The 23,805-nt window shown below is 37.9% G+C and overlaps 1 protein-coding gene across 5 annotated transcripts in view; it reads left to right on the plus strand.

Moving 5' to 3' along the window:
• Positions 1-23,805, plus strand: part of RALGAPB (Ral GTPase activating protein non-catalytic subunit beta) — an 88,058-nt gene that overhangs the window by 23,993 nt on the left and 40,260 nt on the right. For 3 of the 5 annotated variants that reach the window (XM_037044048.1, XM_037044047.1, XM_037044049.1), the window contains 12 exons: positions 1,636-1,767; positions 5,863-6,041; positions 7,767-7,915; positions 8,044-8,260; positions 11,721-11,922; positions 14,492-14,659; positions 15,170-15,284; positions 15,671-15,818; positions 17,170-17,234; positions 18,414-18,543; positions 19,790-19,798; positions 20,462-20,595. In XM_037044048.1, coding sequence (XP_036899943.1) covers positions 1,636-1,767; positions 5,863-6,041; positions 7,767-7,915; positions 8,044-8,260; positions 11,721-11,922; positions 14,492-14,659; positions 15,170-15,284; positions 15,671-15,818; positions 17,170-17,234; positions 18,414-18,543; positions 19,790-19,798; positions 20,462-20,595 — 1,648 coding nt within the window. The remainder of the gene's footprint in view (positions 1-1,635; positions 1,768-5,862; positions 6,042-7,766; positions 7,916-8,043; positions 8,261-11,720; positions 11,923-14,491; positions 14,660-15,169; positions 15,285-15,670; positions 15,819-17,169; positions 17,235-18,413; positions 18,544-19,789; positions 19,799-20,461; positions 20,596-23,805) is intronic. The other 2 variants (XM_037044050.1, XM_037044051.1) reach the window with 2 other exon arrangements.

Below are 23,805 nucleotides of genomic sequence, written 5' to 3' on the forward strand. Positions count from 1 at the left end.
GGGATTCATGGAGTACATTGTAAAACCTGTATCTTGTGTCTGTTGTTATGGTATTTTAGGTGTAGAATTAAGCCACTTTAAAAAAATAGATGTAGTAGTTTGGCTAGTGCCTGTCTAATCTAAAATTTTTCAGATTAAGCCATTGTCTCGGAGAAGCAGATAAACTCTGTACTCTACCCACCTCCCCCCAAAATCCCACTCTTGTTCTGATTATTAAAGTACAGGATGGGGTAAAAGTAGGTGTACAGTGGTGAATTCATGAAACAGTTTATTCTTGTATTATTGTCATTAATCGTTGTATTATTTTCTATAAGAACAACTGTAAACCTGCTTTTGCCCTGGTCTGTATTCATGATTATCACTTTTTTGTTCTGAAGTAAAAAATTTATTTTAAAAAAAATATCAGGGCTCAGTTGGTTGGAGCATCGTCCCATACACCAAAAGGTGGTGGGATTGATCCCTGGTCACGGCACAGCCTACCTTGTGGGTTCGGTCCCTGGTCAGAGAGAGTATGGGAAGCAACTGATTGATGTTTCTTGATTACTCTCCCTCAAATCAATAAACATATTCTCAGGTGAGGATTAAAAAAATGTGAGCTGTCACAGAAATTAGAGGATCTTAGTTTCCTTCATGTGATCATTATTTGGAAAAAAAAACATGAAAAGGTATAACAGAAAAAGTTAAGTTCAGCAGAAATCCTGTCATATATTTTTATACATAATTTGGTAGAAATGGGATCATACAATAATTTGCTACTTTATATCCAAAGTAGGCTGGTTTTTATAGTAATAATTTTACCTTTTTACTACCTATATATGACAGGTGGCAAACACAAAGTCCTCGGGCTAAATCCAGCCTCCACCTTGTTTCATCCGACCTAGCACCTTGTTTCTACCCAGCAGCAGCCCAGAGCTCTCACTTAACGGTTAAGCCGTAGTTACAGTTACACAGTCCTAAAATTACTTTGGCCCTTTGAAGGCAACTGCATGGCTGGTGTGGCCCCTGGTGAAAATGAGTTTGACACCCCTGCTATATATAATGCCATCACTCAACCCTACATGTTTAAAAAATTTTTTTAACTTGAACATTTTTCAGTTACAGTTGACATTGAATATTACATTGATTTGTGGTGTACAGCATAGTGGTTAGACATTTATGTAACTTAGGAAGTAATTCCCCTGATAAGTCCAGTGCATACCTGGCACCATATGTAGTTATTACAATATTATCAACTGTATCCCCTGTGCTGTACTTTACATTCCCATAATCAGCCCTGCATGTTTTAATATATAACTCTAAAAGGTGAGGGTTTTTAAAACATGCAGTCACAATATAAATTTATGTCTATTAATTTTAATATAAATTATATAATTTATAAAATATAAGTAAAATGTAAATATAACTTATAAATAATTGATTAAAACAAATAAATTATTAATATTAAGTGTTTTAAATCTTTTATAAAATTAGATATCTGCTTTTAGCTAGTCTGTTTTATAAACAAGTATTTTTATTTATCTTACACAATTCAGTGAGATATAATACATGTTTTATCCATTTTCTCCTGTATTTTAATTCTTGAATATTATTCCATTAAGAAATGAACTTAGTGGTGTGCATTTTTTAATTTTCTAGATTGCTACGCTTTACTTATGGTCCTTCATTTCCTCCATTTAAAGTTCCCGATGAAGATGCCAGTTTGATCCCTCCTGAAATGGATAATGAATGTGTTGCACAGACATGGTTTCGCTTTTTACATATGTTAAGGTACTGTTACTTTACTTTCTCATGTGCTCTTTACCCAGTAAGTGTCTGAGGAGCTACACTGTAGTTCTCTTGTGGGATTTTAGAGTGTCAGGTGCAGCCACGTAGAAGCACACACATCCATATCACGTGCCTCCTGTTCTCCCTGTCCTAGCAGGGCCGTGCTGTCCTCAGCTGCTCTGGGTCTCTACTCTTAGGAGCTTGTTCCTTGTGGTAGAGGTAGGATTTGTTCTCTTGCATGTGGCTACAGCCTGGATGATATCTCTACCAGGACTTTCTCACATTCTGAGGCGACTGGAACCTCCCATGATCCTCTCTGACCAGCACTAACTGGTCAGTCTGGCACTCAGGGCCCCTCTTCAAGTAGCCATGTTGTTTGAAATTTTGCTGAGGGATACACTGTTAAATTTCACAGGGAGATAAGTTGTTCCTTCCTGCTGTTTCTTTTTTTGTAGTAATTCTAATCAATTCGGCTTCATCACTTCCTTACTTTGTCTCTACTAGCCCCATTCTTGTCCTCTGTGGAACCTCTGTTGTGTACTGTCTTGATTCTTAAACATCTTCCTTGTATATCTTCTCTTTCTGATTTGACTACCCTCATTTTTCTATTTGTGACTCTAAATTACTCTGTACGCCTGCCTGGGTGTAGCTCAGTGGGTTAGGCATTATTGCTCAAACCGAAAGGTTGTTGGTGCGACCCCCAGCCAGGGCACATGCCTCAGTCTGTAGTCCAGGCCCCTGGCTAGGGGCATGTGAGAGGCAACCAGTCAATGTTTCTCTCCCTCTCTTTCTCCCCACCTTCCCCTTACTCTAAAAATAAATGAATAAAATATTTTTAATAAATTACTTTGTGTGACCCTTTTATAAATTAAGGATGTTAACTATTTTCTCTTTTTTCAGTTTGTGTTTTTCATCTTTGAGTGATTTCAGTTTGTATTTTTAATATTTTTGTAATCATTTTCTGTTTTAAGATTAGAAAATTTTCCTGTGTTCATATTTTCATTGGAATGCCTCTACTGCATGAAATCTTGAGTGGGATATTGGTTGTCGATATTAGATAGTTATTCTTTTTTATGTTCCTGGTTTCCTAAGTAATTTAAAAAATTTAAATAGATTTTATTCAAATCATATTTTGGGATTTATTTTAAGCATNAGGCGACTGGAACCTCCCATGATCCTCTCTGACCAGCACTAACTGGTCAGTCTGGCACTCAGGGCCCCTCTTCAAGTAGCCATGTTGTTTGAAATTTTGCTGAGGGATACACTGTTAAATTTCACAGGGAGATAAGTTGTTCCTTCCTGCTGTTTCTTTTTTTGTAGTAATTCTAATCAATTCGGCTTCATCACTTCCTTACTTTGTCTCTACTAGCCCCATTCTTGTCCTCTGTGGAACCTCTGTTGTGTACTGTCTTGATTCTTAAACATCTTCCTTGTATATCTTCTCTTTCTGATTTGACTACCCTCATTTTTCTATTTGTGACTCTAAATTACTCTGTATGCCTGCCTGGTGTAGCTCAGTGGGTTAGGCATTATTGCTCAAACCGAAAGGTTGTTGGTTCGACCCCCAGCCAGGGCACATGCCTCAGTCTGTAGTCCAGGCCCCTGGCTGGGGGCGTGTGAGAGGCAACCAGTCAATGTTTCTCTCCCTCTCTTTCTCCCCACCTTCCCCTTACTCTAAAAATAAATGAATAAAATATTTTTAATAAATTACTTTGTGTGACCCTTTTATAAATTAAGGATGTTAACTATTTTCTCTTTTTTCAGTTTGTGTTTTTCATCTTTGAGTCATTTCAGTTTATATTTTTAATATTTTTGTAATCATTTTCTGTTTTAAGATTAGAAAATTTTCCTGTGTTCATATTTTCATTGGAATGCCTCTACTGCATGAAATCTTGAGTGGGATATTGGTTGTCAATATTAGATAGTTATTCTTTTTTATGTTCCTGGTTTCCTAAGCAATTTAAAAAATTTAAATAGATTTTATTCAAATCATATTTTGGGATTTATTTTAAGCATTTAAATGTGTTTTTTTTTTGCATATTCATGTGAATAGTAATTTATTTCAATATGGAATTATTCTTCATTCTTGAGAAAAGTTATGGTTCGTTATGGAATGCTAGTCTTTTCATTGTTTTTCCAAATTGTCTCTAGTGCTCCTTTTTTTTTTTACTAATTTATGTTTTGGTAACTTAAACAAAAAGAACAGAAAACTTCCTCTGTTTTTCTTTGCCATTTTGTGGTGGTTATATATTCCTTAGAATTTGAAATAAATCACCAGTGAAACTCCAATCCTGGAATCTTTTTTACTGGTAGTTCTTTGGTAATCTTTTCCCATTTCTTTACTATTTATCTTTTCAGGGGTTGTCTTCTTTAGCTGAAAGATTTTATTATTTTATTAAGGATTCTTTTGGCTCTAAAGAATTGGAGCCTACGTAAGTAAGTGCAGGTGAAAAAGAGGTTATTGCCTGATGATAGAGAAGTCTCACTGAGTTCCAAGAAGCAGTGAGCATCCAGCACTCAAGATAGGGATGGATTGAGCCAACCTTGGGATGAGCTCCTCTGTCATCTCTGTCTTGGCCTTTTGTTTCTTTTGTGCCTGTACACACTGTTTTTTCCCCCCCTGAGTATGTTTCTTTCTGCCTTTGGGGTACATGCAACCCCGTGGTAATTTGTCCAGTGCTGTAAATACTGTTGTGACTTTCTACCTCTAGCCATTTCAGTTCTGGGGCTTTTTCTTTGCTCAGATTCTCAAAATGGATAAATTGGATTAAATTATTTTTGTTTCTTAGGCTACATTAATTATAGGTATCTGGCAGACATCTGGATAGACACCTTCTGGATGTTTTTACCCTGTTGGTTAAATGAGGTGTTGCTGGGTAGGAGGCAGGCCCATGAGGGTTATTCAGAAAGGGCTGCCATGGTCATTGGCAAATTACCTGGGAAAAGAGCTGAATATGATGGGGAGATAGGCACCAACATCTAGTGTTGTAATGCTTTATCTTCTTCCAGGGGAGAAAAAATGTTTCCCTTGATTAGAATACTACTGTCCTTGGACTTGTTTGTGCATGGGCACCTGCCCTTCAGGTCCCACCTGCAGGTTCTGTTTCAGTAAATCTAGGTTGAGTCTGGATCTTTAAACAGGCTGTCCACATGTGTCAGATGTAGAGCGCATTGGGAGCTATAGGAGTGCAGTTTCTATGTTCTGGTCTGTATCCTTTGTTACCTATTTTAAATTTTATTTTTTTTGCCAGTAAAATCATTTCAGGTTTACATGTGGAGAAACTGGTATAAGCTTGCTGGCACTGCTACTAGACTTACCTCCTCTACCCCACATGATGAATTACAGTTAGTTCTGTGGATTCAGTCTCCTAACTCTAGAAGTCTGTATATATACTTCCTTTTTCCCGCTTGAAATTAAGAATCTGAGTGGATGGAAGAAAATAGGGACTTCAAAGGACAGAGCATTTATAAACAACCGATTTGTATTTCTCAGCCTAGTTCTTTTGGCCTTGTAGCTACTAGAAATTCTTTCCAGGTGCTGCCTGTAGGTTTATTGACAATGTCACTTTGAGTTGAAGAGGCCATTTGATGGATAGCTAAGCAAACCATTTTGAGTGGAAATCTAAATCTATTTTTTAGTGGAAATCTAACTCAAGCCCAAATACACTGTTTTGAAATGTATGACTTCAGCACGTACACATGAATACAAACACTAATCCCAACTTAAAAATAGTTTTAAAAAAACTGAGTATGTTAATATTAAAAAAAATTTTTGGAGTTCTTGTTGACTTACAGTTTTTCTTCCATGGCTTAATTCCAAACATATTAGAAAAATATCCATGTATATTCTTAAAAATTAAAAATTTCTAGTCTTATTTTGATGCTCATCCTCTGGATAGGCAGAGTGAGTTTATGTACGCACTGCAGATCTTCTGTAAAGAAGTGCTCGTGGTGGAGTCCCTGGCCTATTAAGTACAGATTAGTCTCCTCTCCGAATTAAATGGGTACAAACAGCCCTGTTCTTAAAATCGATTGCATGTTTCTTACTCATTAAGAAACTTTTAAATATATAATTAATTCTTCTCTTTCTCTTGATAGTAATCCCGTGGATTTGAGTAATCCAGCCATTATAAGCTCTACTCCCAAATTTCAGGAACAGTTCTTGAATGTGAGCGGAATGCCACAAGAATTGAATCAGTATCCCTGCCTTAAACATCTGCCTCAAATATTTTTTCGTGCCATGCGTGGAATCAGCTGTCTGGTGGATGCATTCTTAGGTGAGTTTTGTGTAGATTGCTAGATGTAGGTAACTCTAGAGTCTAGTTTTAGAAACTATTATGAAAGACCAAAGAAAAAGATGAACAGATTTGATTATGAATAACAGAGTATTCACAACACATGTAATAGCTAGAGGGTTTTTGTTGTCCTTATATAAATAGACCAAACAATGCTAAGAAAAAGAGTAAGACCTGGTAGATAAATGGACAAAGGATATGAATGAATGATTTGCATAAGAGGACAATGTTCATTCTCACTAGTAATCCAAAAAAATACAGATTCAAATGCATTAGGTATTATTAGAAGGCATATTTCTTTTGTGAAGTACTGTTTTTCACATTTTAAGAATATGAAAAGTCAGAATTATTTTTACCTGTTGAAAGGCATGGTATTTAATATGTATCGTTTTCTGAAGCATTTGTCATTTGTATTTGTTACAATACGAGGGAGGACCCCCCAAAAGCTCCAAAATTTATTTATAAAAAATTGTGTATTTATTCTTACATGTCTAAACTTCAGTCACCTTCAAAGTACTCTCCATTTGATGTGATACATTTATTGAGATGTTTCTTTCTGCTGCCGAAAACAGATTTTGAAGTCATTAATTTTGGTACCTTTTAGTGCTTCTTCTGTATTTTGTTTCACCTCTTCCACATTAGCAAAATGTTTCCCTTTGAGGACTTTTTTCATCTAGGAAAACAGAAAGAAACAGTCGCTTAGGGCAAAAGTGGGTGAATAGGGGGGTGGGGCATGGAGGTCATGTCATTTTTGGTCAAAAACTACTGAATACTCTGCACGGTACAGGCAAGGGTGCTTGTGAATTACCCATTATGAAACAGGCAAACACTTTGCAAGAATCATCAAAAAAAAATTCCCTGAAGCCAAATGCAGCCTCTCACAACAACACCAGGTGGTACACTGATACAGATGGGTTCCTAGAACACTCACCTAGTGAGGGAAGCCTGTTACTACAGGGGACCTGCCCTCCAGGAGATAATTCAGGGGGGTTTGGGTCCCCCCTTGTATTATGTAGGGAATATACAGGGTGGGCAAAACTAGGTTTATAGTTGTAATACAAATAAGTAATATAATAATAAATAGTAATACAAGAATAAACTCTGTTTTGTGTACTCACAACTATAAACCTACTTTGCTGACTGTTTGCTGTATTAGTTCAAATTAAGTTTGCCACATAACAACCAAAAATACCTGTGGTTGAAACAAAGCTAGTTTACTTACACATGGGTTAAGCCCAAGGACTAGGTAGTACAGGGTTGCTGTAGCAGTTCCACCATTGTTAGAGATCCAAGGTACTTCCATCTTGTGGCTCTCTGTCCTTTGTGTACTCTCTCATGGGCCATGATCGTTGAATGAGGTCCAACTCTTCTGTTCGGGAATTACGAAGGAAGGAGAGTCTCCACTTGATTGGTCCTTTTACAGAGATTCCCTGGACCGTCCACCCAACGACACCTATTTTTCTGTGATCAGAACATGGCCACATCAAGCTGTAAGAGAGGCTTGAAAATGAAGCTGTTTATTCTGGGTAGTCATGGCCAGCTAGAATTTGTGTTCTGCAGCTCAGGAAGGGATGGCAAATGGACATTGGGAGGCTACTAGCGGTCTCTGTCATAGTCTGTACAGAGCATTCACTGGTGTTGCTTGAGGAAGATTTTCTGAACATATTTTGACCTGTGAGGAATAACTCCATTTGTCTTTTCTTAAAGGCATTTCTAGACCCCGATCAGACAGTGCTCCTCCAACACCCGTGAATAGATTAAGTATGCCTCAGAGCGCGGCCGTCAGTACCACCCCACCACATAACCGGAGGCACCGGGCTGTTACTGTGAATAAGGCCACCATGAAGACAAGCACAGTAAGAGTTCTCATCACCATTCTTATGCTGTGTAACGTTGCCGTTTTAATCTGCCATCCTTTAAAAAAAGTCTTGCTGTTTTCTCAAATTTTTCATGAGTGTGGGTGTATATTCTTGTGTCCTGATAGGTCAGTACTGCTCACGCCTCAAAAGTTCAGCAGCAGACATCCTCCACTTCTCCTCTGTCAAGTCCAAATCAGACTACTTCAGAACCCCGGCCACTGCCTGCCCCTCAAAGACCAAAGGTTAACAGCATCTTGAATCTCTTTGGATCGTGGTTATTTGATGCAGCATTTGTTCACTGTAAACTTCATAATGGGATAAACAGAGACAGCAGCATGACTGGTAAATATCGCTCAAGAAAAATGTTATCATTTTTTCTTCCTTTTTTTTCTTTTTAATCTTTCCTACCTGCAAGATTAATATGCATCTTTAAAAACTCTCTTGTCTCTGACAAAGCAGTGTCTTGTGCTTAACCCCTTCCAGCTGAAGTAACAGAATTTTGGAAGTTTTGCTACCTGTCCTTTTTATGTTTGTTCTGTGAGGTTTGACTTTTGTCTGTTTTTATTAGACACACTTTTCAAGGTTAGCTTTTTTTGTTCCATCAAATTCCTTTCAGTAGGTGACCTGGAAGTTCCCTTCATGTCAGCCAGGATAATAATGCTGATATTGAGAATTAAAAAGTTTGACCAGAAATTTATACACAAGAAGTGTTTTCTTAGATTTTGACAGCCATTCACTCATCAGTGCATATACATATTAGAAAACTTCTCCTTCATAAAAGACTCTAAACCTCTCAGATTTTAGTCCACAAAACTTTATTTCAAGTGTACGCTTTCAAAAATACCATTTTTCTGAAACTAAATAAGACTGGTGGACAATTAATAACCCTGATATCTTTATTTAGATTTTATAAGAGAAATGAAACACCATCTAAGTAAAATCTGATTTATTTTTGTCACCTTACCATTATATTTGGAACTAATTGCATGGGGTACAGGATGGGAGTAAGGGGTAGTGCAGAATATACTGAAGGAGATTTATTTATGACATCTTATAGAGACGAATTGCAATAATGGCTATCATTTATTGAACTGCATGTTCAATGAGCCCGAGCCGGGCGCTGTGTGGCATGCATTAATGAGTGTATTGGCTGTTTGGGTAAGAAAGCACTTTCCTCCTGGGCTTGGAAATAGGTTGAGGTAAAAGGAGGCCTAATTGCGTTAGTTTGTGTATCTCTAGGAAGACTGTTAATTCCGAAGAGTAAACTAATGGCCGTAAGGATCTCTGCTTTCTTTCAGATATGCATTCTTGTGTATTATGTATCGCCTCAGAACTAAGGTCTATGACTGTTAGCACTGTACACATACAGTTATTTTGGGTATTCTTACAAATATTTTACGTTATTTAGAAGAGTTGTGACTATAAAGACATTTTCAGGAGTATAATTTGAGATTGCATGGTTCAGTTTAGGGATTCCCTTATTTATTTTGTTCAAATTCAGACACTTTATATTCTACCATTTCCATATTTTATTTACAAGTTCGAATTCTAGTGTTTACTTATGGATAAGTAAATGTACTTAGGATGACTAAATGAAAATTTAAAAACAGTTTTTGGTTTTATATTTTTTATATTCATATGCTTTATATTTTGAGTTTTCTGAATCATTTATATTTATTTGACTTTCCTAGAATAAGTCATATTTTTACTTTTATCGAGATGCATTTCTTACTGTGTATCTTCTGGGTATCGAGCTGTTGACACTAAAATCCCTCAGTTCAGAATGGTTCAGCCTGCGGCCTTCTTGGTGGGCTTACTTAAAGGGAACTTACAGATCTTCCTGCTCTATAGGGGTTTTGTAACGGCTTTACTCACCCTTTTGTGCCAAAAGAAGTCAGATTCAAATCATCTGTGGGCAACAAATTCTTTTAACTCTTAACATTTTTCATGGTTGGGAAGGGATAGAAGTTTCTCTTCCCTGCCTTGTTCAGAGATGAGGAAGGCTGTTACATTACCTGGGAGATAGGAGGTATCCAGATAGTTGAATGGGTTAGAGTACTGGTGGGTGCCACTCTGAAGGTCTTGGAGGTGGGGGGAGGTGTGGGGGTACTAACATTGTTAGTCTGTCTTCTAAGTGCTGGCTGTCATCAAGGAGTTCTGCCGTGTAGTTCACCTCAAACTTAAAATGTTTGCTTCTATGAACTGGTTAGCTTTAGATTTACTCGACAGTACACTGTGCTTTGTAAAAGTAACATTAAGCTGGGAAGGGTTAATGAGCTAAAATTTTAATGCACGTTATGGGCAGTTCAAAACCTCAATTCTTTCGTAGTTGTGTAATTTTCTTTGTTCATTTCTTTTGCATGATACAAAAATTATAATTTTGGATCTGAATGCACAATTTCCTATGTTTTTGAACTAGCTTGTGGTATCATAAAGCTTTTAATCTAACTTTTAAAAAGCTAAAAAGCTTCTTAACTTATTGTAAAATTTCACCATCTTTAAAGTATTTTATAATTACTGCTGTCCTTTGATTTGTTTCCATTTATTTCTATTATCTTGCAGCATCTTTTATCCAAATTCTTCTTTCTTATAAATCTTGTAAGTAGGAACCAGAAGCTTCCTCTTATTGCAGTCATGTTTTTATTTTTTTCATAATTCCATTAAAAATTTGATTGTCATTGTCTCTTGTAGTTTTTGCACTTGGGAAGAAAAATACTTTTCTGTGTTCTGAATGGGGAAGATTGTTGGCAAAAGCAAATTAATCTGCCTGAATCAGTCCCATTATTTCTGTACACTAGTCTGGTCATGTCATGAATTTCAGGATTTTGCACTAACTGTGTTTTGGCTCTTTTTTTTTTTTTAAAGCTTTAAGCTTATTTTTATACAGATTTAATGTTTGATTTGTATGCATTCTGCATGTAGTGTTTTTTAAATGTATTATTGCTGGATAGCTTATTCAGGACTAAAATGGCTCATGGGAAGTTGCATAAAGATTTATATTCGACTCTGCATTCTATTAAATCTATTATAAAATAGTTTAAATATTTTGTGTAGAGTGATAAAAGATTTCAGAGTGACTTTTAACACACTCTGAAATCTTTGTTAAAAATAATAGCAACTTTCGAAGGGCTTCTATTTCAGTGACAACAAATGACTATGATGCTCTTACCAATACAATTTTCTGATTTATCAACCTCAAGTTAGCTGCTGTCTGTGGTTGTTAAAATTCATTTTCATTTTGCTTGGTTGGGCGATTCTTTGGTGTGTGTTTTGGAGTTGGGTGGGTGGTGGGAATGCTCTCTCTTCCTTCCTACGCATTACTCTTCCTTACTTTGCCCTCTCCCTAAAGTATAAAAACTAGCATGGGATTGCCCATTCAGAAGTGATGTTCGTCTGGGGTAATGTGGCAATTGCAGTGGCTCTTTTTATTAATGTTTAAGTATCATTCTATAGGGGAAGTTAAAAACAGAATGAATAATAGAAAAGCCAAATTTGTTATGTATCTGTATATGACTACAGATATATACAAATGTATTCTGCTGATCAAAAATTCAGTTGGAAAATACTTCTTGTAGAATTTGTTAAACTGACAGTACCACTATAAATTAATTGTTACCCATTTTCCAAGAAGATTTCAGAGAGCCCTTTAAAAAAAGTAAAATATAGTTGCTAAACAAAAGAATTATTGGATTCCATTCAAGTAGCAATTTAATGACACCAACATTTGATCTTTGTGTCCAGGGTCCCATGAGCCTATCTGCATATTGACAAATATAATAAAACCCTCCTTTTCTCTCCCCAGCCATTACAACACAAGCTAGCATGGAGTTTCGACGGAAAGGGTCACAAATGTCCACAGACACCATGGTTTCCAATCCTATGTTTGATGCAAGTGAATTTCCTGATAACTATGAAGCAGGAAGAGCTGAGGCTTGTGGGACACTATGTAGGATTTTTTGTAGCAAGAAGACTGGAGAAGAGATTCTACCAGCTTATTTATCCAGGTCTTAGAATTTTTTGTTTTGTTTATTTTTTCATTTATATAGTTTGCATAGTGAAACTGTATTATAACATGGCTTAGTAGGCTAAGTTAATAAGTAAATGTTGGTTTGAAATACCTGCAAATGTCCGTAAGTAACTGAAATTTTTGCTTGAATTCTTCCATTTTACTTGCCTTATTAGATTTGTAAAGATCCTTAAGACCCTTTTTATTTTAGAGCTATTATTTATTGTTTTATTTGACTTATTAATGAGAGATTTAAAAGGACTATAGTAATTTTTAAATAAATGTTTAGCACAGTATTAGACATCATAGATGGTCCATAAATGTTAAATGTAAATCTTGTCTCTAAGGAGCTTATTTTCTGGAGTGAGCAAAGCCACGTACACAATTAACAGTGATCCAGTCGTGATAGGCAGTTGGTAGGGAGAGGCACAGAGAAAGTGCGTGGGCATCCAGAGGAAGGAGCAGCGTACACTTACCCTGGGGCTCAGGAAAGAGTTACAGAGGGTTGAGCGACTGTGCTGGACTTACAGAGGATGGGTAGTGTGTAGCGATTTGGGTGGGGTCATCTGATCCAAATTTGTGACTTTAGCTGATCTTTGTGGATGGCTCTGCCTTCCATTTAGTTAGTGGCTCATGCCAGAAACTAGAAGTCATTTTACATTCCACTTCTCTCCATCTCTGTCTTTAATTGGTCAGCCGATCCCTCCCTTTCTGCTACTTAACCCTCTTTTTAATCTTTCCACTTTGTCCCCACCACCATACTCTAGGCCTTTCACTTTTTTCTGAAATTGACTTGTAATGGCTTCCTGTTTTTGTTGCCCTTCTCAACTAATCCTTCACACAGCTGCTGAAGTCATGTTAATATCAACAAGAGCCTTCAGGCGTCTTTGTACCTTCTAGGTTCTCAGGAGAGAAAGTTAGACTATTAGAGGAAACAGTGCAAAACTATCTAGATGTGGAATAGAACAGCACATTCTGGGAGCTAATCAGGGGTATCTCAATAGGCTCTTGGTTTTAAGTAACAGAAAACCTCACTATGACTCAAGCAAAAGGGAACCAATTATGAAAAACTCATGCTATTTAATACATTTTAAGGTCTGGTTATGCCAAGGGGCCTCATGAAGGGTAAGAACCAGGGTCTAGAAAGTGGCTAAGGACCAGAGTGGGTTTTCTTCCTTTCTGGTTTTTCTGTCTTCATGGTGTTCCAGAACTGCTTCTTTATTCTTTGCAGATCATTTTCTTATATTGCAGTGTTCCGAGCTCTCAATTTTCATGGCCTTCATCTAGGTGACAAGCAGGGCCAGTCAGCAAAGCTGCATCCCAATTTCACATTCCTGAAAAAGAGAATCTGATTAATCAGGTGTTGGTAGACCACAGAGGTATCTGGTCTAGTCAGCTATGGCTGTGAGGGAGGATCACATGCAATACATGCATCCTTTGTGTGTATGTGGGGGGGGGAGGGGTACAGGAGGGAGAATACTGGTTGAAGAGATACCACAAATGGTATCAGTAGCAGTAGGGAAGAAGGTTGTGACCGTGAGCTTTCTGTCTGGTCCATAAGGTTGGATGGGTGGTAGTATGACCAATCAAAAAAGCAAATTTGTGAGGGAGCCATTGATAAGCTTAGTTTTGAACCTGTTGAACCTGAGGTGCCTTTGGAATATTTATCAACAATTGTTTATGCCAGATACTATACACAGGGAGTGCTGGAATACATTAGTAAACATTTCATGCCCTCAGGTATCCAGTGTGCTTTTGGCTAATAGATCTGGAGCTGAGGTGAGAGATATCTGGTAGAGACTGATTTGGTTATGTTCAGTGGCTTAAGCAATGTTTAAAACCAGGGTAGTCGAAGATACAGCTTAGAGAACTAAGTTTGGCAGCCTGAGGAACACCAACATTAGGAGGCACGTGGAGGGAGAGGATCTATTAAAGGAAATTGCTATAGAAGTCAGAAGAATAAGGAGAGACGAAGGGAGTAATCAGGTTTAAATGCTTTAAAGAAGGCAGAGTAAAGTAGGATACATTTAGTGACACACACTAGACTCGAAAGGGATTGATGTTGTGGTTCCTTACTTTATTTCAGCTCTTATGTAGAGTGATCTTCATATCCTGATGAATGCAGGGTTGAATGAGGTTTCTTTCTTTCATTGTCTCCTCCAAAATTTGTGGGTCACAGGGAAAAAGACAACACTTTTTTTTCTTTCAGGATTTGTACAGTGCTGCAAAATTTTACTGACATGAAATTCAGTCCTGTAATCCTTCCAGTTTATTGATAATTACTGTAATCATTTGCCTTGTTTTGTTTTGGGTGCTTCATTTGTAGGCACCCGTAAATTTGAGTTGCAGGGTTTAAACTTCAAGGTGTAATAGACATGAATCTTTATTTCATTAGGAAAGATTTGGTTCTTAGTGTATTTGATTGAGTTGTCTTCATTCGCGTAATAGCTTTTCAAGGTTAGAAATAATGAAGAGTAGAAACAGACTTGCAGATGAATATGTGGAAAATATTAATATATATGGAAACAATTGACCAGCAGTTTAAAATTTTTTTCTTGCTTTCCTAGATTTTACATGCTTTTAATTCAAGGTTTGCAGATAAATGATTATATGTGCCATCCTGTCTTGGCCAGCGTTATTCTAAACTCCCCTCCTTTGTTCTGCTGTGACTTGAAAGGGATTGATGTTGTGGTTCCTTACTTTATTTCAGCTCTTGAAACCATTCTGCCTGACAGGTAAGCTGTCATTCTGTATTAGCATATCGTTTGCTGGGTTTGTTTGGCCTGGTCTGTTTTGGTGGTTCCTCCCCAGTTTCCTAGTTTATCCTGTCCACTTGTCTTTATAGCCCAAGGAGACTCAGGGGATATAAAATGAGTGTAGAATACCTAGACCCTGAGCTCCTCCAGTTCTTATTTGTCTGTGAGTGTGTTGAGTCTTTTTTAGCCTGGTTGGGAGGGGTAAGAGCAACCTCGACCTAGAGGGCGTAATTTTGTAGAGTAGGACTTAACATTTAAAATCAATCAGTCAATCAATCAATCAAATTCTAGTTTTATTTCATAATAAAGTTTAACATAGACACACACTACAGAATATAAATTCAGTGGAAAGCAGTTAACTGCATTCTTTATGAGACCAAACCTTGTGCTTATATTGTGAAAAATTGGCATAATGTATATTTGGCAATAGCTAAAAACATACTTCAGTTTGGAAATACTAATAGCTATTCTTTTTTTGTTTTTTGGCAGAGAACTCTCCAAATTCAAAAGCTATGTAAATCCAACAGAATTGAGAAGATCTTCCATTAATATCCTACTTTCTTTGTTGCCCCTCCCTCATCACTTTGGCACAGTCAAATCTGAGGTAATGTTTTATTAAAGTTTTTTTAATATTTCATATCCTGTTTTGTGCGCTGTTTCAAGTTACTGTCTTTTAAAAATGGAATAAGAGCTTTTAAAAACATTTTAGAAAGTATTTCAAGTGAATCAACAGAATTGATACGCTGTGGAAATTTGTGCTGTCAGTCAGCCAGCGTGCCTGGCTCGCCATTTCAAGTGGCGATAGGCTGGTGACATCTGGTAACATGCGATGTCAAGTCAGTGACAGACTTAGCACAGTCTGATGTTGGTCAGATTGAGAGCCCCGCTGGTCAGACTCATCCTCCCTTTTCCTGCTGGATCAGTTTCCACATGGTCATAGAGTAGTGTACCACAGCAATCAATGTTAAATATTCTTTGTTTCTTCCATAGGTGGTCCTGGAAGGAAAGTTTAGTAATGATGACAGCTCTTCTTACGATAAACCAGTAACTTTTTTGTCCCTGAAGTTGAGACTTGTGAATATACTAATAGGTGCCTTGCAAACGGAAACGGACCCCAACAACACTCAAATGATATTAGGTTTGTGTTCATACATTTTTAGAAACATTTTTTTTTGTAAGTGAAAACCCAGATATTTTTGATCTCAGGCATGCTAAGGAGGCAGGGGTCAGTATGGCATTTATCCTTCGGCAAGTCTCGTTGCAGAAATTGGAAGACCCTCACAAAGTAGTCAGATAACAGCAGAAGGCAGTGCTAATTGCATGTCGTGCTGAGTGTCTTTAGTATGGAGAGAGAAGAAACCAAGAGTAAGGAAGACTTCGTAGGGGGAAGTAGATGTTAAATTGGATATTGTAGAGCAGGATTTGAAGAATTTTTTTTTAAGATTTTATTTATTTATCTTTAGAGAGGAAGGGAAGGAGAGAAGGAGAGACATATCAGTGTATGGTTGCCTCCCGTGCGTCCCCTGCTGGGAACTGGCCTGCAACCCAGGCATGTGCCCCAACTGGGAATCGAACCGCGATCATGTGGTTTGCAGGCCCGCACTCAATCCACTGAGCTACCCCAGCCAGGGCCAGATTTGAAGAATATGTCCATTGCAGGGGAGGAAGTGATGGCTAAAGAATTGGCGATGGCAGTAATGGTTGGAATGGCTGCTCAGGAAGTGTAGTATGTTATGCAGTGAGAAGGTGGAGTAAATAGGAAAGGGTAAATCCTTTCATTTTGGAAAGGAGTTGAAGAAACAGGTTAAATCTTGATGTGAGAAAGCCTCCAAATTGTACTATTTTAAGTTATTCAAATAATATCCCTTGAAATCATATAATTTCTGTGGTTGAGAGATGATCTAGTTTTGCTTGATCCTTGTTCCGGAGCATTCCCTAGTACATTCCAAGGAAGAATCAATTGGCAGTCTTGCCATAGATTGGCAAAGCTGTGTCTTTTCTGTCTTTTTCCATTGTGGACAAGAGTACTTTCCCACTGGGATGAGAAGCAGTGTGGTAGGCTCCCCGTCTTGTTTCTGTTGTTACCTTTCTGGGGCCATGAGCTCCTTGATAATAAATGCAAGCTCTCTTCGGATATGCAGCCGTGGGCAAGCCCTGAAGTGAGATGTTAATGGTTGGTCTTTCATACCAGTTGTAAAGTGTCTGATAATGATCATGTTTTTGTATAAAGCAAAGTTTGACCTTCAAATTTATTTATGAGACTGAACAAATTTATTTTAGAAAAATGTTTTAAAACTTTGGGGCAGACCTGAATTAGGTTTTTTTTTTTTAAGTATCTTTTCTGATCAGTTGACAGATTTATTGGTGATTTTATGACAACTTCAGGAATACTCAGCTAAAATCGTATCTCTGCTATTAATTGAGTTACTTCAGGCATTTTAGTATTCTTGTCATGTATTTAAATAAAATGGACATTTTTGCTGTTGCAGGAGCAATGTTAAATATTGTTCAAGATTCAGCACTTTTAGAAGCCATTGGTTGCCAAATGGAGATGGTAAGTCATATACCATGTGTAATCTGTCAGAGATCAACTTCTGATTTTAAATAAATTTTATTCCAGAATATCTGTCTTCATGATTTTAAAGGCATTTGTTTTTAAATTCAGCTTGTTTATGTAGACTGTTTCTATTTTAAAATATCAGGTGTTTTGAGGCTTCTTACCTTTCAGTGCCTCATCCAGTATACATCAGGTTCCTCAGAGAGACTGCATTAAAGACAGTCCAGCTCAAGACATCTTTATTCCTGAGCAGTATCTCCTTCAAGCACCTGCTTTTGTTTTGTTGGTAAACTGACTTGAATAGTCTGGCAAAAGCCCCCTACTCATAATTCCTTCCACCCCTAGTGGATCTAATGCTGGCTGTTAGCAAATGTTAGTTTACTTTTTTTCATGTCATGAGCTTTTTCTAGGCCCTCTAGATCAAAGTTGGAAAGTCCCCCAAAGCATCGGTGCTTCTAAATCAGAAAAGCTTCCCAGAGACCCCTAGTGCCCCTGCTTCTGTCTCCAGGATACGTGATTCCTGTACTTGGAGCAGAGGCAGGGGGGTGGATGGATTGATGGAATATAATGGAGTGGTGGATGGAGCATGGGTGATCAGATTACTTTTAAGGAAATTATATTCATGTTCCAGTAGGTGGCTGATAATCAACTGATCTGGATGCAATGAATTATACTTAGATGGGAAAAATGAGGGACATTTTTAACAGATACCTTTGTTAGCTCATGTATAAATATATAGGAGTTAATCTTTATACTAACCATAGTATTTTATTGTTTGTGTTTTATGATATAACTACATTAGAAAGTTACCGTTACTTATTTGTGTTTAGTTTTTCTAACATTGCTTTCCTGTTCTAAAGTTTTGCTTGGGAGGCACTAGGGTGTTTTTCTAAGGACCCGGAGTTATTAGTTGGTGAAGATAGAAAAGGTCCTTGGCTGGCCCTTTGCAAACAGCAGCAAAGAAGACCCCAAATGGGCACCTGTAATTGAACCTTCCTAACCTTCAGTAGATAGTGTTGTGCAACAGCACTACAGCAGTTTTTATCTGTGTATCGTCTGTGCTCTTTAGTGGTCACGTTACATTCTGTCAGCATGGCTGTTCATAACTGACCTCTGTTTACACTAGTGCACTGTGGACGTAGCCCTCGAATATTTGATTCATTTTTGTTTGATTAGGGTGGTGGAGAGAATAACTTGAAGAGTCACAGCCGCACTAATAGTGGTATTAGTTCAGCAAGTGGTGGAAGCACAGAGCCCACAACTCCTGACAGCGAAAGGCCTGCTCAGGCTCTCCTAAGAGACTATGGTAAGCCATGTTTGTTTTTTGGACACCCAAAGTTTATAGAATAACTTCTAATGTGCAGATACACAAAAGAAATAAGCCAAACATTTTTAACACAATTTTAATGACCGTGATTTTAAAAATGTATTTAGGTAGAATAGAGAGGCTATTAGTATAAAAGAGTAAGAAAATGAAAATAAATCTTGCAACTTTTAGTAGTTAGATTCTAGGTAGTTTTAGATTTTATAAATGATTATAATGAGTGGTTAGGAAACATTTGTGGATGCTGTACCAGGGGCTGGTAATAAAGTCAAATAGGATGTGGACTCTGCCTCAGAGTCTAATGGCAGAGCCAGCTAGTACCTCAGTTACTGCAGTGTGGTGAGGATGGGTAGCAGGGAACACATGGGACAGAAACCCAGAGGAGGGATCTTTGTGCTTCAAACCTGTATACCTCTGTATATTTGGTTAGATTTTTCAGTCAAGTAAGAGTAAGGAAACATTAGCCAGAAGAATATCCTATTAAATGATATCCTTTACCCTGGGCAATTATTTACTTTATAGTTCTCTCAGTTTGTGGGTGCCTTTATGTTTTTATACACAAATAATAGCATGGACCGTCCAACCTTTTGGTGTCTCTGGACTATACTGGAAGAAGAGTTCTCTTGGGCCACATAATAAGTACAAAAACACTAACAAAAACCAAAAATCTCATAATGTTTTAAGTGGATTTATGATTTTGTGTTGGGCTGCATTCATAGCCATTCTGGCCTGCATGCTACACTCAGGCCGCAGGTTGGATGCCCCTGGTTGAATCTGTGAGTGGTAATCCAACTAGATTAGAATGAAATTTAGATCCTTAGATGTGTGTTTAAATTTTTAACCATAAGTATCCTTGAGCATGTCAGATGCATAAGGTCATTATGTGGATATTCAACACATTTAAATACTACATTTATAAAGTTATTTAAATTGTTGTCTTACTCATTATGTTCAAGGGTTTAAGTATAGTTAGATGAAATTTTATTTATTTTTCGTGCTTTCTAAAACACTTAAGCTAAAGAAATTTTTGCATTTTATTGTATGTGTTCTAATATAAGTGTTTGAAGTGATAATTGTTTGTTTGAGCATTTTGAACTGGTGTTAGTGAGGTCTGCTTTTCATGTTGTAAAATATTTTTTACCAAGAAGTCCAGATTTGTGTTAGTGTTGCATGACTGTCTCTTTAATGATCATTCCTTTTTCCGTTGTCACTGCCCTCTTTCTGATAGGATCGACAGGTATAATGCCTCTAAAGCTTCCTTGATGAGTTTCATTTAATTTGTCCTTATGTATTGTTAGCTAAGTAGTTATTACTTTTAAATATAGAATTGGAGGCCAAATAGAAGCACAATGACATGGTTATTTAATTTTTTTAGAAATATTAAAGTAGTTTTGAAGAGTTAAATGTTAAAATATGCTTAAAAACCAATGCATGTGACTTTTGATGGTTTAACCCCTGAAAATAATTTCAACAGATGCTTTAGGGTAATTCCCAGCATCTGAGGAGATTTGAATTCTTTCCTCCATATAAAATTCCAAGGAAATAATTGATAGAGTTTCATTGTTTTGGTGAAAATGTAATTCTCTGAGTTAATTTAGAAATTTAAAAATTCACCTTGTAGTAAGAATGACACTGAATTGCCAAATCCCCGTGGATGTCTAGATGAAAGTTCCTGAGCTGGGAGCTAGAAGCTGCTCTGGTCGTGTGTATGCCCTGTGCACTGTTGTTCAGCCGGGCTTGATGCTCAGGCCAGTGGGGCGGGGAGCAGAGCACTGTGTGGGTGCCCGTTGTGCTCACTGTGGCTGCTGTGGTCTGTGCCTGGTGGAATGCTGTGCTTCTCGTTACTAATGCTTAGTTGTTTTCCCTCCCTGTGGGATGTGGCATTGGGGTTATATCCTAGCTCTTAATACAGATTCAGCTGCTGGGCTACTGATTCGCAGCATTCATCTCGTCACCCAAAGACTCAACTCCCAGTGGCGGCCAGACATGAGCATATCACTGGCAGCTCTAGAGCTCCTCTCTGGCCTGGCAAAGGTGAGCACGACAGTTTCTTAATTTCAGCCTAGCAGCCTTGGGCTACTGCTGTTTTCTGCATCTCCTGACCTCTTGGTGTGGGCTTCACAGTGCTGGTTTATACTCAAACATAGTTCATATTAAAGTGTGCAAAGGTGAGCCTCCAAGTGAAATTTTACAAAATGAACTTCACTTCTATTGACTTTGTATTTTTTCATAATATTCTAAATTTTCAGCATGACCTTTTGTGCCATTATAGGATCATCTAATTTTAATAAACAAATGCAGATTTGGTAAAGGAAGAATGATTACCCTAAAATAGGCCATTTGGGACTATCTGTCAGTCTTCCATCTTCCATTATCAGAGATAAGTAAAATTGGCTATACTTTAAAATTACTTTGACATCTTTTATTCCATTTTGTGGAACTTTAGAACTGTGTGGCTGTTCGCACTTCTGTAAGTATTTTTCTTATTGAGGTGAAATTTACATAACCTAAAATTAACTATTTTAAAGGGAATAATTCAGTGGCTATTAGTACATTTACAGTGTTGTGCGGCCATAACGTCTGTTGAGTTTCAAAACATTTTCATCACTCCAAAAGAAAATCCATACCCACTAAGCAGTTGCTTTCTGGTCTCCCCTTTCCACAGTCCCCGACGACCACCAGTCTGCATTTTGTCTCTACGGATTTACCTGTTCTGGACACTTCGTGTAAATTAAGTCATCTAACATGGCCTATTGTGCCTGCCTTCTTTCACCTAACGTGGTTTTAAGGTTCATTGGTGTTACAGACTATGTCAGAATTTCATTTCCTTTATGGATGAATAATATTCCATTGTATTTATATACACCAATTTGTCTATTCATTCGTTGATGCACATTTGAACTATTGTGAATAGTGCTGCTATGAACATGTGTCTCCCTTCAGTTGTTTGACTACCAGTTTTCCAGTTCTGTTGGGTATATGCCTGGTAGTTGAATTGCTAGCTTACATGGTAATTCTGTATGTAACTTGAGCAACTGTCAAACTGTTTTCCACAGTTACTGAATTACTTTATATTCCCACCAGTGATGTACAAGGGTTTCAGTTTCTCCACATTCTCACTATCATCTAAATGGTTTCTCACATGTGAAACAGGCAGGATTAATACCTGGTGTTGTGAAGATCAAATCCAATGAAATGAAATAAAATGTGTAAGACACTTTGTGAACAACAAGGTGACACATACACATGAGGTTGTACTACTTGCGATGATCAAGTTCAAGCCCTTGTTTTATAGTTGTGAGGACAGGTGAGCTGAGACTGTAACTTACCAAAGTCCTAAGGGACAAAATGGGCTAGAAAACGTAAGATGTTCTTTTTTTTAAATTGATTGATAGTTAGAGAGAGAGTGACATCAATTTGTTGTTCCACTTATTTATGAACTCATTATTGGTTCTCGTGTGTGCCCTGACCAAGGATTGGACTTGCAACCTTGGTGTATCAGGATGATGCTTTAACTGGCCAGGGCCCTAAGATGATCATACAAGCACTTAGAGATTACCTCAAAGATTCTCAGGGGTAGGTGTAATGGCCATAGTTTTTTAAGGGCCAATTTCTGATGCAGAAAGTAAGGGTAGCCATTTATAAGACTTGCAGGATCACACTGCTTTGAGGACAAGGTGCTATTTCCTGTGATGTTCAGACACTCTCCGTTAGCAAGGAACAGTTCGCTCTGGGTGGAGTGCTGCTCTGGGCCTGTCTGACGAATCATGCAGTGCGACACTACCTGATTCAAGACTCGTCCCAAAGCTACAGTAGTCAGAACGGTCTGGTATTGCAGTAAGGTTGGACAGCTTGATCACTGGAATAGTATAGGGGGTCCAGAAATAGATGCACGTATACACGAACATCTGATTTCTGGTGCAGTGTTAATTCAAGGGAGAGAGGATAGTCTTTTCAACAGATAGTGCTGGGACAATCAGATATTCGTGTGTGTGTGTGTGTGTGTGTGTGTGTGAACTTTGATTCATACCTTGCACTATGTACAAAAATTAACTTAAAATGGATTGTAACCCTAAATGTAAAACCTAAACAGTAAAACTTCTAGATTGAAAGAAAGTATTTATATGAAGATTTGGGTTATACGAAGATTTCTTATACCATAGAAGAACAACTATTAAATTTGACTTAACCAAAATTAATAAACTACTACTTTTCAAAAAAATGGACCATGAGCTAAGTCACAGATTGGCAGAAACTCTTTACAAACTATATCCAGATTATATAAAGAACTGTCAAAACTCAGTCCTTTTGGTAGTGCACGGTAGTAATATGGTGGTACAAATTTCCAAAAGAGGAAATTTGTCATTGATGACATTTTCAGAGCTAAACTGAATGAGTTCTCAGAGGCTTGCCAAAGACAGCTACTCCAGAGTTGAGGTCCAGCTTGTATCAACCAGGGTAGAAATCATTACCTTGGCCTCCAGGATGTAGAATGTTCTTGGTGAGAAGAACCAGCAAAACCAGGGATTGACTGATGTAATTTAGAGTATTGAAAAGGTGGCCGTAATTTAGAGTATTGAAAAGGTGGCCGTAAGAAGTCTTTGTGCCATTGCACAGTCTCTCTGCATTACAAACTTCCAGGAGGGCTTGCTGTGTGGAGAGCCTGCTGTGGGGTGCTGCAGTTCATCATGGAGAGTGGGGCCAGGGGCTACAATGTCATAGGGTCAGGGAAACTCCAAGGGCGGAGGGCTGGATCCATCGAGTTTGTGGATGGTCTGATGATGTACAGCAGGGACCCTGTTAACTGCATCAATACCACCGTGTGCCATGTGCTGCTCAGGTAGGGTGTGCTGGGCATCAAAGTGAAGATCATGCTGTCCTGGCACCCAAGTGGTAAAATTGGCTCTAAGAAGCCCCTTTCTGACCACATGAGCATTGTGGCCCCCCAAAGAGAAAATGCTGTCCACTATCTCTTTTATCTGAGGATATAAGGTTAGGAAGCCAGAGCTGCCTGCTGTGCTCTAGCCAGTCTCTACTACATAACAGGGTCTTTTTGGTAGCTGGATCTGGATAGTCTGGCTGTTACTTTGTAAAGACCTTTAAAAAGGTCAAAACAGCTCTGGCCAGTGTGGCTTGGTTAGGTGGCGCATTGTTCCATGTACTGAAAGGTTTCGGTTTGATTTCTGGTCAAGGCACATACTTGCGTCGTGGGTTTTCTCTCTAGTTGGGGTACGTGAAGTAGGC

Source organism: Sturnira hondurensis, unplaced genomic scaffold (genome assembly GCF_014824575.4).
Source record: "Sturnira hondurensis isolate 20B ecotype Veracruz unplaced genomic scaffold, ASM1482457v3 Scaffold0004136, whole genome shotgun sequence".
NCBI lineage: Eukaryota > Metazoa > Chordata > Mammalia > Chiroptera > Phyllostomidae > Sturnira > Sturnira hondurensis.